A 15,835-nucleotide genomic window follows, 5' to 3' on the forward strand; every position below is an offset into this window, starting at 1 on the left:
AACTTAAATGTATTCTCTCACCCGTCTGGAGGCTGGTAGGTGAAGTCAAGGTGTTGACAAGGTTGGTTCCTGCTGGAGGCTCTGAGGGAGGTGTTCCATACCTTTTCCTACCTTCTACTGGTGACCCGTGGCGTTCCTGGCTTGTAGGTGCATCATTCCAATTTCTGGCTCCTTTGTCATCTGGTTTGCTTGCTTCCTGTGTATCTGTGCTTCTGTCTCTCCTCTTATAAGGCCTTAGATATTGGATTTAGGACCTACCTTAGTCCAGTATGACCTCATCTTAACTAATTACACCATCTCCAAATAAGGTCACACTATGAAGTTCTGCTAGATTTGAATTTTGAGGAACACAATTGAACCCATTACGTGCGCTCCAAGTCCTTGGGCTTGTTTTTCAGCGTGGGAAGCTTGGCACAGCGCCGCAGCTGGTCTGGCCACACTGCTGGGCTTCCGGGAGTAGGTCCAGTCCAGGTGGAGTTTGTCAGGTCCAGGGGAAGTCCCTTGCCTCCGGGGTGCTCTCCTGTGCCCTCCAACCTTTGGCGTAAGGTGACATGGCAGGGTTTGAGGGCAGATTGGCTGGCAGAACCAGGCTCTCGCAGACATTCTGGCTCTGGCTTATTGAAGCCTTGGACAGTGTTGAGGCCCAGTGTGTGCTTCCGTGCATTCTTGCTTCACCTGGACAGCTGAGTTCAGTAGGTAAATGCCAACCTAAAAGGAGCTCACACTTACTGCATGCTAACACACGTCTTCCTGAATCCTTACACGGTGAAGGAGGTTTCGTGCTCCCTGTACAGATGGGGACACTGATGGCCACAGGGGCCAAGGCACATGCTCAAGCTGACACAGATAACATGCAGCGGTGCCCGCGGAGGTCTTCCCTGGAGCCCTCTCTCTCAGCCAGGTGCACGTGAAACCATCCGCGCTTGTCCCTGGTTGCCTCCCACGCGTAGAGATTATGCTTCCATTTCTGCATAGTGACAGGGCAGGGAGAGTGCTCATGGCATATCGCATAGTATTGGCCACAGATACTATAACTGTAATTTCCAGGTTATAGTTGGTGTTAAAGGTGACAGGAAGTTTTAACTTTCGTAGCTGTGAATTATATGAAACACTTTGTCCCATGTGTCATTTTGTAGAGAAAAACCTCTGCCTGTGTAGATAATAAATAACTCCAGGGCTGGGTGGACACCCGTGTGAGGGACTGGGCCCATAAGTTGCTGTGTGACCATGGGCACGTCATTTGACCTTTGCCCCCATCCGCAAAATGAAGGTTCCTGGTTGTCACCAGCTCAAAGATGCTTTGCTGTCTTTTAAATCAGAACTTGATGTCACAGTGAAAAGGACATGATAGGATTTCTTTCTGAAGGTTATTCTTCCCTCCATTTACTTTTGTTCTTTGATTATTACTTTCTTCAGTGCAAGCACATAGTCTTAAAATAGGTCTGCGAGGAAACATGTCTGTATTTTTTCTTCAGAGAAATTCCTTATATTACATCTTCCTTATTCCTTACATTGGAGAGCTTCCAATGTAAACCATATGTGATTTACACTGGTTGTCCAGTAGGGAGGGATTAAGAATCATAAAAGGAAACAAAAACTTGTGTCCTATATTTTGGGAGAAAAAAAATAAAACTTTTATTGTTTGAGTACACATTTTTATCTCCAACATAAAAATAACTGTCCTTCGGACATGCTGCTGAGGAAATCGTTCCCTTTTTTTCCGACTTGGATAACTGTTCCAGCATCCCGCCAGATAAACATCCGCCAGCCCAGCGCTCAGGAGACGAGGAGAGGCGACAGAGAAATTATCACAATGATGCATGTTATTTAGAAATGACTAACATTTGGGCACATAAATCATAGCAGTAATACTTCATAATTATACAGTGCCTCGCATTTGAGATTCTAAAAAGGAATTTATAGACCAACTTGTGAGAAGCGACCACTGTATTAAACTCTGTGCTTGGAATATATTGGTAATTCAAGCACCAGAATTTGGATGTGGGGACAGGTGCCCTCCAGCCCCGCCCTGGGGGAGGTTAGCTGGGTATTGAATTGTATTGTGTCAGTTATAATAACCTGGCCACTTGAGATTATAGTTATTGTTCAGAGGTAACTTCTGTGTTAACTCTATTTCTTTAGACAAACTAGTTTTGAATTGTTAATAAGTACCCCTGAGATCAGATTTGGAAAGTTCACGTGTATCCATAGAGATGTGTGCTGGCCATATATAGACAAAGGTCTTTCTGACATGTGCCAGCCTCCTGACCAAAGCTAACCTTTGTTCTAGCTTCTTGTATGTTCTATACATGTGTTGGCATACACATGTTTATAGGTGCCTGTATGTATATGCATATTATTTTTAAGTAGTCTTGTTTAAAAACAACAACACTGTAGTAGCAATGTGTAGCAATGTGTCTATGTCCTTGTTGTGTCCTGTTACTAACTTTGCTTCTTTCACTTGGGAATGGCTCTTGATCAATACATGTAAGACCTATCTTGTTATTTTTGATGTCAATAGAGTGCTCTTTTGTGTGGATAAACCATGGCACACTTCAAGACTCCTCTCCAGGCCAAAATCCTCCGTGTGGTCTTCCAGCCCAGAGCACAGGCCCCATGTGGGGAAAGCTGCCCTCCCCACCCCAGACCCTGTGCACAGTCACGGACCCCGGGGCCACCATGCCCTTTCACATGTCTGCACGCCTCGTCCAGGCGCCTCCATCCCGAGGCCTCCTTAGCAAGGGGCTCTGGCCAGGGCCCTTCCCAGGCACCTCTGCTGAGCTCCCCTTGTCAGAGGAGAGGGCTTACAGACACTTTTCTCCACTGTGAGTCAGTGCCATTATTAGCACCCCCACCGCACCCCCTCCACCCCTTCCCCGCCAACTACACTGATGGACCTCACCTCGCCTTGTGCTGTTCCTTAGGGGAAAATGGCACCCTATTCTTGTTTTGCCTCTTACTTTATCACAGTAAGTGAATCAAGCCTTAACTATTACCTTCAGTTTGGCTTTTTGCCCTAATTGACCTCTTCACCAATCAGCTCAGCTCTTGACACTCTTGATGAACAATTTAGGGTGTTTCTAATATTTTGCTCTTTCAAACAATGCTGTGGGGAATATCTGTGTCCATGTGCTGTTCAATAAAAGTAAAGTTTGTGGGTGGAAAATGGCTTGGTGGATCCGTGAACACCACCCCTGGTGATGTTTGGGAGCGGCAGTTTATACCTTTGAGGACTCACTGTGTTATCAAACTTTGCATTTGCAGTTGGCTAGGGGGGAAATGGTACCTCGTAATTTTAATTTCTCCTCTTTTAAGTGAGGTTGAGCATCATTTCACATGTATAAGAGCAGTTGCATTTTCTTTACTGAAACTTATGTGCTCTTTCCATTTTTGTTTGGTATGGGTTCTTTTTCTTATTGATTTCTAGGAGTTGTTTGTCTATTAGAGGTAATCACCTTTGCTAATTTTTCAGTTGTCCTTTGAGTTATTTAGGGTGTTTTATTCTGTGCTGAAATTTTTTATTTTTATGTAGTCAAGTTAGCAGTCTTTTCTTTAAAGATTCGGAGCTCTATATTATCATCCATACTTAGAGGAGTTCTTTTCCATTCCAGGATTATTTAAAAAGCACACATATTTTCAAATAATGTTATGGTTTTATTTTTTAAACAGCTTTATTGAAGTTACATACCATAAAATTCACTCATTTAAAGTTTACAGTTCAGTGGGGTTTAGTGAATTCCTGTAGTTGGGCAATATGGCCATAGTTCAGCTTTAAAACTTCCTTCACTGTGCTTTATTTTTGCTTTAATTATGTACAACAATTATGCTGTTTTATTTTTATATTAGAATTTTTGCTTGACCGGCAATTTACATGGTGTAAGGCGTGAGAACAGCGCCCATCTGCATTTTCTTACTCATTTTCCAACACCATTTATTGACCAGTCCATTGTCCCTACTGCTATGGCAATGCCACCTTAGTTTCACACTCAGTGAAGTATTTGGGTCTTTTCTGTTTCATCAATTTGTCAGCCGATTCATGTTTGAGAATTACGGTATTTTATGTATTGTCACTTTAGAATATGCCTTAGTATTTGGTGAGGCCGTTGCACCCTGATTGACCTCAGTCCTGCTTCATTTGGGTCATTCCCAGATGGTTGTTTCTGTAAAAAGTTTAGAGCCAGCTTGTCTAGTTCTTAAAAATACTACAGCTGCCACCACCATATCAGCTTAAAAAAAAAAGATTGCATTAAATATATGCACATTGCTTAAGAATTGACATATGAATGACATCCTTTTTAAGAACAGGGGCATAATTATTCACCTTTCAATGCACTTCAGTGTGCCTGTGTGTCCCTTGAGAGTATTTTGAAGCATATGGATCCTACATGTTCCCTTTAATTGCTAAGTATTTTGTCCCTTTTATTGTTATTGCAAATAGGATTTCTCCCCATTATATTTTCTACCTGATTGGGCAACTTGATTAGATGGCTTTTAAACAGGGAGGCTATTGCTTCCTGTGGGTTGAATTTATTCCCAGAAATCTAAACACATTGTGTTATTGTTTATTGTAGTTTCTCTGTTGATTTCCTTGGGTTTGCAGGTATAAAATCGTATCTGTCACACATAGTGATAATTCATCTCCCCCTCCTTGATTTTTATCAAATTTCTTTTAATAATTATATTGGCTAGTATATCCAAAACAATTTTAAATAGCACTTGCTATTGTGATCCTTCTTTCCTTAGTCCCAGTTTTGCTAAAAATGCTTCTAGTTTTCCCATTAAGCATGAAATACATATATATGTATGTATTATATATAATGTGTGTGTGTGTGTGTATGTATGTATGCCTAATATGCAAAGTGTCCCCTCGGGAGTTTGACTGACTGGGAGTTTGATCGCTTGCTATGATGTGTGCTGACCACCAGGGGCAGCACGGAATGAAGGAAGGCCCCAGCTACCAGGTAGCAGCTGCTAGGGGCCCTACCTGTGCATGAATTTCATGCACTGGACCTCTAGTATTCTATAATGTACTACGAGATATGTGAGCTATGATTTTAGAAACTTAGGAGACCTATTAATTCATTCATTTGATAAATATTATTGCAGGCCTGTTGTGTTCCATGCAGGACTCTTGTTCTAGGGATACCATGGGAAATGAAACAGAGGCAAAGCCTTTGTTTTCAAGAAGCTTGAAGTCTAGTGGAACAGACAGGAACAGAAATCAAAGAATTAATAACTGTCAGGTTCTATGAAGTAAAGTGAGGAGAGAAGGGGGTAGGGAATAATGTGAATTTAGGATGATCAGAAAGGGATTTGGAATTCTTTCAAGTGTCTTTTTATCAGCTCTGTTTTCTTATTATTTAACTGGAAGTTTTGGATACACTAGGTAGCTGTATCCTGCCCCTGCCCCTGTCCCCCAGCCCTAGTCTCTCTCATTTCTCCTGGGCCCAGGGACTTCAAGGCAAACCCAGTGATTGATTTGCCCCCTCCTTGCACTGGTTGGATTTGCTTGTTTTCATATTATTTCCAGGATGCTAATTGTTTAAGAAATGAACTGAATTTGTTAGAGAGCAGGGTAATTTATCACCTTGGATAGAGATACTGTTGCTAAGGCAACTGGCCACATTCTGGGACCACAATCTCAGACTCGACACCTGACAAGATCTCGGGGTGCCTGTGAGCTCCCCTGGCCAACAGTTCTCCGTGTGTTCTGCAGTCCTGGCAGCTTCTGTGGTCCCTCCCTTTTCTTTCTCTACTGGCCACTGAAATGTCTGCCTTTGCCTCCTCTCTGGGCCCCTCCCTCCTCCATTCTCCTGTCAAACCCTCTGGGATGACAGGAGTAAAATGGGAATGACTTTAGTCTTTGAGGGCGAGTGGGGAATCTTGGCTCTTTTCTTTCCAGGGTACCACTGGTCCCAGGTGACCACTCTCCGGTGAGACTCGGGGTCATCGTAGCTGGTTGCTCAGTTCACAAAATCAGGAGGGAAATGTGGACTATGGCAACTTTTTCATGCTGTGTAACTCCCTCCATCCTCTGGTGTTTTTGTTTTAATTGAGTTAATTGAGGTATGATTGACATATAATCTGTTAGTTTCATTTGTACAATGTTTCAATATATGTAAATACCTCAAAATGATCACTATCCATCACCACACATAGTTATAAAATTGTTTTCTTATGATGGAACTTTTAAGATTTACTCTCTAAGCAACTTTTCAGTATGCAATACAGTATTGCTAACTGTTGTCACCATGTTGTATATTTACTTCCCCATGACATTTATTTTATAACTGGAAGTTTGTACTTTTTGACCCCCTTCACCCATTTCTACCCCATCCCCACTCCCGAGGCAATCAACAATTGTTATGTGTGTCTATGAGCTTGAGTGTCTTTTTAAATTAGACTCCACATATATGTGAGATTATGCTGTCTTTGTCTTTCTCTGTCTGACTTGTTTCATGTAGCACAACGCCCTGTGTGTTAGTCTTTATACAAAAAGATAATGTTATTAACGCATCATTATATCATGGCCCATCATCTGCCCATGAGACCAGCAGTTCGGCAACTTGTGAGAGGAGATAGTGTGGCAAATTCCTAGAAAGTTAGCATATGTGATGTCTTGGAAGGTTGTAAAGGAGGAGTCTGAAATACCTTGCATAATTCACTTTTAAAGAAAATAGAAACCCATGCTGATTCATTTAAAGTGTGAGCACAGGATATGCCTCAGGCAGCTGAGACTGAGACAGCAGACCCGGAACATCTTTTAGATTAAATAATAATAATAATTTTTGTGAATAATGTGGAAAAGTTAGGCATGATAATGAGAACATAAAAGTTATTAGGGCCCTGGCCAGTTTGGCTCAGCAGTTAGAGTGTCAGCCCATGGACCAAAGGGTCGAAGGTTCGATTCCCAGACAAGGGCACGTGCCTTGGTTCATCTCCAGCCCCGTCAGGGCATGTTTGGGGAGGCAACCAATTGATGCGTCTCTCTCTCTCACCCTCTTCTCCCTCCCTTCCCTCGCTATAAAAATTCAATGGAAAAAATATCCTCAGGTGAGGATTGAAAGAAAAAAGTCATTAAGTAGTAAGATGCTTCCTCCGGGGTAGTGGTGCTTGTTTGAATTAAAATCTGAATCATTTTTACTGACCAGATGCTCATAATGAGAACCTTGATCATTTCAACAGCCCAAGTAAATTGTAGGCCAAAGCAGATTTTGTAGTTGGGAAAGTGAAATCTTATTAAAGTTGAATGACCTCTGAAACAGCTTAGTTTTTAAAGCTTCATTTAGGTCACTAATGTTGCTCGTTATTGCTGTTGGCTGTCAGCACTCTGTGTGTGGGTAAAATTGCAGAGTCCCCACGAAGCACCTTCGGTGGGCACTGTTGTGGTATGTCCACTGTGGTGTGGCGGTGGTTGCTGGGAAGGTGGTAAGTAATCTGGGAGTAGGTAATTCTGCTTGTTAAGGTGAAGAGCTTGAGATATCTTGTTCTCTTTTTCTTTCTAAATATGTGCCTACTAGTTGGTGGATCACATTCTGCCCCCTTTTGCTCACTGAGAAGCCATCGCTTTGTTTACCCTAGAGGTTGGGTCATTTGGTAGTTAAGAACTTGAACTTGTCAGTCGGTCTGACTGGCTTTGCTTCTCTTTTGACAACTTGCTGAGTAACCTTAATGCCGAGTTTTTAATCTCTTCCTGCCTCATTTTCCTAGTCTGTAAAATGGGCATAATATCAGAATTATCACCAGGATTAAAATTCCCATTATGTCAATAATATAGGGATAGAACCCTTAAACTAAAATATCCATGATTCATGCTGATATAAATAAATACTTGAACCAATAAATAAATTGGAGAAGGAACAGCTTTTCTTGGCAGTAAAATTCGAATTACTAAATGGAGAAAGAATGAGAGAAATAAATAGAAGATTGCCACAGGGCAAACAGCAGAGTAATAATTGTAGACAAGAACCATCCATGAATACTCAGATTAGTAAGTGAAAGTATGATGACAAACATCTAAGAATATCTCCCCACATGACACTTATTAATTACAAACAGAAAATAGTACTTTACAGTGGAGAAACCCAGCAGATGCCACCATTACCAAGCGATCAAGGTTAACATTGCCAGTAATAAGTCATGACGATATTATATATCCCCAAATATAATGCATTGAGAAAGCAAGTTACATCTATGGTAGTCTCGCCGAAAATGCATACGACCTCAGTTGAATCATTAGAAAACAAGAGGGACGTTTAGAAAATAACTGGCCTGGACTTTTCTAATGTATCACAGATCAGAGCAGACGAAGACGACATGAGAGCTAAATGCAATAAGGGATCCTGGATCGGATCCTACACCAGGACAACAAAACTTCGTCAGAAAACTGGTAAAATGCAAGCCAGGTGTGTCGGTGTAGGTAATAGAGTTGTATCAGTGTGAATTTCCTGGTTTTGATCATTATACAACGTTTATATAAGGTGTTAACCTTAGGGGAAGCTCTGTGAAGGGCAGGCAGAAATTCTCTATGCAGTTTTGCACCTTTCCTGTCAGTCTTGAACATTTCAAAGTAAATGTTTTCAAAAATCCATTATGCATGTGAAGTACTCAGCAGAGTGCCTGCAACACAGTATGTGCTCAGTAAAGATTGCTGATGGTTGCTGCCCCTGCCAGTACTTTTGGTTTGGAGGAAGGTGGTTACTTAGCTGGTTCTGTAGCACGTGAGGTGCTCTTGTGTTTTGTCACAGGGTCCATGTCTGCACCGGGCGTAGCAGGTGGCCGAGACCTGCTGTTGGGACCTCTCTCTTCTCCCAGAGACAAGTTCCAGGGACTGTTTCAGTTGACGTGAGTGCGATTGGAGACAGCACAGGTCAAGAAATTGCTAAGTGAAATGTTGCTGCTTCCTTTTTGTGGACCTCATGCCCACTTATGGCCTGAAATGTTGCTCAGGGTCTTACGGGGCAGCAGAGCATGTGCGAGGATGTTCCATTTTAGAAACATCCGTGGTTTCCACACGAGAGTCCATGGCACGTGTCATCGCCGGGATTCAGGTTAGTGTGAGACATTGGGTGATCCCTGAGATGTTGACCTTTTGAGTTTATTGACCTTTTGCCCTATAATTGACCAAATTGAACCCAGGCAGAGAGTATTTATTTTTTTTAAAAAGCATCTTTTGCTTGTGAGTTTCTGGTGCTGCTGCTTAGGATTTGTGAGATTTGGAGCAAGCAGTTTAAGATCCTTGAGCCTTCATTTTTTTTTTTCATCTGTTGAAGGAGGTTGATAAATGTTTTTAGCTATCAGTTCTGGAGAGCTCACCACGTACCAGGCCCTGTGCTGAGTGCTTATTCATCTTCACCCAGAGCGCCGTGAGCTACACCCATCAGGACCATCATTTTACAAATAGGTACTAGAGGCGCAGAGAGGGTAAGTAACTCATTCAAGGTCAGATGGATTATAAATGTGGGGCTGGAATTCAAATCAGCCTGTTCACTTCGAAGCCCACACTCTTGATCGTGGCTGCTCTCGGCATAGCTGAAAATCAGACCCAGAGGGTGAAAATGCCTGGCAGACATTCCCCACAAGAAGCATCAGATGAGACCAAGTGTTGGAAGGGCCTTGTGTATAAAAAACCACTGACATCTGCCTTAGAGTGACAGATTTCTGCGATTCAGGCTCAAACTGTACACAAGATATGAAAACCCCATTCTCTACCTTTACATAAAAATTTACTTTAAAGGTGTACTTCGATGGAACTGAGTGTGGCATTTGGGGTGGGAGGGAGCGAGTGGTTGCTTAGATGAACATGGTCCCATAGAAATATAATGCAAGCCACATATATACTTAAGTGTTTTCTATTAGCCACATTAAAAAGAGTATGAAATAGGCAAAATAATTCTAACTCTTTTGTAAACAGTATAATTTCAATGAATGATCAATATTTTAAAATTATAATGCTATGTTACATTCTTTTTTTCATATTAAGTCTTTGGAATTCAATGTGCATTTTGCACGTACTGCATACATCTCAGTTGGGACTGGCCACATCTCATGTGCTTGGTGGCTCCATGTGGCCAGAGGCTACATGTATTGGACAGCCTTTATTGGTAGATAAATGTATTAAAACAGCCTTGCAGATAGCCTTTTAGGCTTGGACCCACAGTCTGGGACACTTTAGTTATAACTGATCATCATTATTCCAGTTTACCTCACAGACTATGCATGTATGTGGACTCCAGGTTGAGAGGGCCAGAAAGAACCATAGCTAACATTTTGTCTAACATCTACTTTCTCCCTCGCATTTTATACATGAAATAAGAGAGGAAAAATCATTGTCCCTCTTCCCTACTGAGTTCTTGGCTGATATCCCTGTAATGAGAGAGATTGCCAGGAGAAGAAAGAAGTGTATTGACATGTATACCTCCTGTACACATGGGAGTTCTCCCGGGAAAAACGAGGAACCCAGAGGGGTGGCTTAGAATTCTGGTTCATATAGCATCTTCCACAAAGAACAACGCATTTGCAGAAAGGTGGCAGGACAAGGGGAAGCAGTTTCAGGGTTCCCTTGCTATAGATTCCTCTGGTGCCGGCCCCAGTTAGACAGGGTCTACAGTTGCTTCAGGGGATTAACCTTTGCCCTTCCTGGTTGGTGGGGGGCATCTTTGTAAATGTATGTCCTGCTTTGGGGCAAATAGGCATGGATGCACAGCTGTAATAAATCACTTTTAGCCGCTGTTGTCAACCGGGGGCATTTGGCAACATCGGGAGACATTTACTAATGGGTAACCAGTGGAAGAGGCCAGGGATGCTGGTACACACCCCACGACACACAAGACAGCGCCCCACGGTGACCTGGCCTAGAATGGCAGTGGTGCCCCGGCTGAGAAGCCCTGACTTACAGGTGAGAGGGGGCAAAATACATACACATCTGAACTTTCCATATGTGAAAAGCTGATTTTCTTTCATATGTGTTCTTCACACGATTATTTCTCATGGGTCTGAATTTAATAATAGTTTCTTTTTCACTTGGGAAGCTTAGAAAGTTTGCATAATTTTGTGTTATTTTATAAACCAGAGGTGGTTTTTTAAGAAGATCCCTGGAAAAATAGTCATATTTATGAGGTCATCTTGTTTGGAGAAGGTAAACATGCATTTGGTACTTAATTTTGGGTTTTCTTACATAATTCCCACATGTGATCCTTCCCCCTTTTCTTTCGTTCTCTTTTTTAAAAAATTGATTTTTAGAGAGAGAAAAAGGGGGACAGAGAGAGATAGAAAGATTGATTCATTTGTTGTTCCACCCAACCATACATTTAATTAGTTGATTCTTGTGTGTCCTGATCGGGGATTGAACCCACAACTTTGACACTCCAACCAACTGAGCTACCCGGCCAGAGCCCTTCTCTCTTTTCTTAAACCCACATTGTGTTCAAGCCTAACAACCTGGTAAATAAGCAGTCAGCAACTAGATTTTCAGACGTGTGCTGCTAATTAGATTATATCTAAGTTTAGAAATATGTTTTTTTAATTCTCCATTTTAATTTTCTGCATAAATTATTACAGACGTCGTACAAATGGGTGCTGGGTTGTGGTGTTTTCAGCTCTTCAAAGCCTAGGGAGTGTGTGGCTGCTTCCTGGTTTGTAGCTATTTTAGGCAAAGAGAAAGTGACAGACACTTTCGCAGGCTGGCTGGGAGTTCACAGGTATAGGTGCCATCGGAAGGAGGCAGGACTGGCAGAGAGGGAGGGATTAGGAAGATGTTTCTGCCCCCTTCTGTTGGCTTGTGAACAGGAAGGGCTGGGGAGAATAGTGGAGCTGGTGAAATTGGCTAAACTGAGAGATTTTCTATTCTCTTAGAGCAGTGATGGTGAACTTTTTGAGCTCGGCGTGTCAGCATTTTGAAAAACCCTCACTTAACTCTGGTGCCGTGTCACATATAGAAATTTTTTGATATTTGCAACCATAGTAAAACAAAGACATATGTTTTTGATATTTCTTTTACATATTTAAATGCCATTTAACAAAGAAAAATCAACCAAAAAAATGAGTTCGTGTGTCACCTCAGACACGCCTGTCATAGGTTCGCCATCACTGTCTTAGAGGCTACAACAAAGGTAGGCTAAAACTTGTTTCATGCTTAGCTTTCAGGAAATCCGTATTGTGTGACAACACCAGTCTTGAGGACAAAGTCAGTCCTGATAGCTGAGAGTGTATAAAACATACAAGCACACAAACACCAAACACAAAACAAAAAAGCTGCTGAGGTTTGTCTCTCATTTTTAGGTCATTATGAGCCTTTCAGTTGTCTTATAAGTGGGGCATGGGGGAGCAGGGAACCATTTTGCAACAGGTTTAAAATGGGATGTTTGAAAGCCTGGAAAAGGCCTCAGCTGGTTTGGCTCAGCAGATAGAGCATTGGCCAGAGAACTGAAGGGTCCCAGGTTCGATTCTGGTCAAGGGCATGTACATTGGTTGCAGATTTGATCCCTAGCTCTGGTGCATGAGGCAACCAATTGATGTGTCTCTCTCATATGGATGTTTCTCTCCCTGTCTCTCTCTCTCTCCCTCTCCCTTCCTCTCTCTCTAAAAAAAAATCAATGGAAAAATATCCTCGAGGGAAGATTAAGTAAAATGAAAGCTTGGAAAAGCTTCCTTGAAATGATCAGTCTTACAACTTCATAATGGTTTTGTCTTCCTGAAGATATATTGACAGTGATGCATAATGTCTGATTGCTTGAAAGCTCATGGAAATGTTTTTGAATTTCCAGATGCTAAAATGCCTTGTCCTTTTAATTCCTCACAGCACCTGTATCCCTTGCTTTCCATGGTGTGGGTGTGTGGCTCAGTAAGGTTGGGCGGACTTGGAGTAGCCTGTGTTCTCTCGTTTTTCTTCCTTACAAACGTGACCTTTGAAATCTACTTTCTCATTGTAATCACGGTGTGCTTTTAAGATCATAATTACTTAGTTACATCATGATCTGTTTTTCTCAGTTGGTGGTAACTGGCCCTTGAGGGCATAAAGATAGGTTTTAATGGATTGTTAGTTCCTTTGGCCTTATGCTGCTCAACTCAATCAATGTTTTGTGAGTGTATACCTGAAACCTGTGTAATTTTATTAACCAATAGATTAATAAATCTATTAACCAATATCACCCCAATAGATTCAATTAAAAAAATAAAATGATAAAAGTAACTAGTGTACTCTCCTAATGAGCTAATAAGAACCCAAGTTTTCCCTGGGCCTAAGACTTTAGGATAAACACACATCTATACTCATAAAAGGGTAATATGCTAATTAGACCGGACATCTTCCAGACATCCTTCCGGACAAAGCCATGGTGGCGGGGGCCAAAGTAGAGGTGGTTAGGGGCAATCAGGCTGGCAAGGGAGGGCAGTTAGGGGCAACTGGGCTGGCAGGCAGAGGAGGTTAGGAGCGATCAGGCAGGCAGGGGAACAGTTAGGGGCAATCAGGCAGGGAAGCAGAGGCAGTTAGGGGTGATCAGGCAGGCAGGCAGAGAGGTCAGGGGCAATCAGGCAGGCAGGGGAGCAGTTAGGGGAGATCAGGCAGGCAGGCAGAGAGATTAGGGGCAATTAGGCAGGTGAGTGGTTAGGAGCCAGCGGTCCCGGACTGGGAGAGGGATGTCTGACTGATGTTTTAGGCCCGACCCCACAGTCAGACATCCCCCAAGGGGTCCTGGATTGGAGAGGGTGCAGGCCGGGTGAGGGACCCCCCTCCTCCCGCCCTGTGCATGAATTTCATGCACCGGGCCTCTAGTTAGAATATAAGTCTAGTGAACTACTTTCTGAGCGGAAGACTGAATTCATCCTGCCACACATGCTAATAAAGACAATGTGAGGCTATCAGAAGATGTCAGCACCTCAGGGAAGTGCATCTGTATTCTCACGTGTTAATTCTTCCTTTATAACTCTGTTCCAGAGACTTCCACCAGCTGAGTGGCTTTTACTAAATGAGAGTTTTTAGCCCCAGAATGTGCCCTCCACATCAATTCTCCCTCTAAAAGCCACGGTGTGTGTGCATACTTCCAGCCTCTGAGGTTTGAAAAAGGTGCATTATGGTTTTTAAATGACAAGATTTTCCACCTAGCGCCAAGAGCCAGATCTTTAGAGGAACAAGCTGTTCCGGCGTTAAAAAATGACACTTCTATTTTAAAACAGAAATGTTTTGTTTTGCAAAAAAAAAAATTAAAAAAAATCACAGATATTTTTTCTTTTTCGTGACATTCTTTTCATGGTCCAAGTGAACCAGAATCAAGCCCTCTCCATCCTTCTCTCCTCCTACATTCTGTAACTTGTTTATGAGTTTCAAATGCCCAGTTCCTTATGCCAGCCGGCCAGGGAAGCCTCTGCCATATGGCTTAGGTTTGGGGGATAACATTAAAATGAGTTCCAACAAGCATATCTGTGTTTGCTGCACCATCTGGCCTTCAGACGCGTGTGTAGTAGATCTTTCCTATCTGGGCCCAGTGATCTGATTTGAATGATGTAAGCCTATTATCCAGGACAGACCGCTATGTAGGCCACATCTGGTGGGTGAGTGTGGAACGTGGTGGCGATGGATGCTTGGGGCTCTCAAGTCTTTACGTTGAAGCTTTGGGGTCAGACCCCCTGGGCTTGTCCCAGTTCTCAGGCACGGCTCAGTCCGGCAAGTATCTCGGTGACCTCTGCCTGCCAGTGGGGAGAAGAGAAATGTTACAAGATCAGTCATGTGGCCCCTTGATCTTGATCCTCCATCAGGATGTAGCAATTGGCAGATGGTGGGCCCTAACATCTCTGGTTCAGAGACATAAGAATGTGATGTATGTGGTATGTAAGTCAGCTCTTAACTATTCAGGGGATAATTCAGGACGCAGTTCTTGTTGAGCACATACTCGGAGTCGCCACAGAAATGGTCTTTTAAAGGTTTGGGGAACATATTGCCAAATGGTTTGGAGAAAAGCCATCCTAATTTACTCCCTCGGCCAGCAGTTGGTTTGACTGCTCACTTCCCTGATCCCTGGCCAACACTGTATTATCATATTGAAGATTTTTTGCAACTTGCTAAGCAGACCAAAAAAAGTGGGGGGGGGCATCTACTTGTTCTTCTCATGTGCATTTCTTTAATTACTTGTGAGATTGAAAATGTCACACATTTAGTGAGTATTTGTAATTTTGATTTTGGAAATCGTGTTGTTTACAGTTTTATTTCACTGATTTTCACTTAGCTGAAATAAGGAACATCTCCTCTATATGGTGGACATCAGAGAGCCGTTAAGATCATGTGTTTTGTTGTTATTATTTTTTAAAACATTTAATGTTGTGAAGTATTTGTAATATATTAAGTGAAAGAAAATCAATAATGAAAATGTGTACCATGATTCTAATTTAATACAACATCAATGAAGTATATAAACATATCATATATATTTAAGAGTTACAAATTTATTTACCCTACAACTCAGATTGCAAGGAAGAATTACTCTTTTTTGGTGAGTAGTTCAGTCATCCTCATGTGCCTCCACCCTGGGAGGGAAGAGAGAAAGTTCAGGAGTGTTTTAGTCTCTACTTGCCTATTCTCTTGGTTCAGCCAGGGCTTAAGGATCCTCCAATGACGTGGCCAGGTCTCAAGTTTCCTGTGATGCCACACAGCCCTGACCCTCAGCCACATCCTGATCCACCCCCTGACTGGGCTCTGTCCCTGGTAGCATCCTTGCTGAAGCAGTCTCTCCCCTGTGGAGGTGCTCCTGGCTCTCCACTTGGCCCCACCCCTCCTCCCACAGGCAGCCACTAAGTTCTTGGTCCTTTCCTGAACCTTTGGGGCTGGTCAGTCTTCAAGCTGTGT

General features: G+C 42.6%; 1 protein-coding gene across 4 annotated transcripts in view; it reads left to right on the top strand.

The window, feature by feature from the left end:
• Positions 1-15,835, top strand: part of OSBPL10 (oxysterol binding protein like 10) — a 210,927-nt gene that overhangs the window by 112,899 nt on the left and 82,193 nt on the right. For 2 of the 4 annotated variants that reach the window (XM_023752952.1, XM_023752953.1), the window contains one exon: positions 8,296-8,415. The exons of the other annotated variants lie outside the window; for them this stretch is intronic. In XM_023752952.1, coding sequence (XP_023608720.1) covers positions 8,296-8,415 — 120 coding nt within the window. The remainder of the gene's footprint in view (positions 1-8,295; positions 8,416-15,835) is intronic. 4 annotated transcript variants of the gene reach the window in all.

This window comes from Myotis lucifugus, unplaced genomic scaffold (genome assembly GCF_000147115.1).
Source record: "Myotis lucifugus unplaced genomic scaffold, Myoluc2.0 scaffold_39, whole genome shotgun sequence".
Classification (NCBI taxonomy): domain Eukaryota; kingdom Metazoa; phylum Chordata; class Mammalia; order Chiroptera; family Vespertilionidae; genus Myotis; species Myotis lucifugus.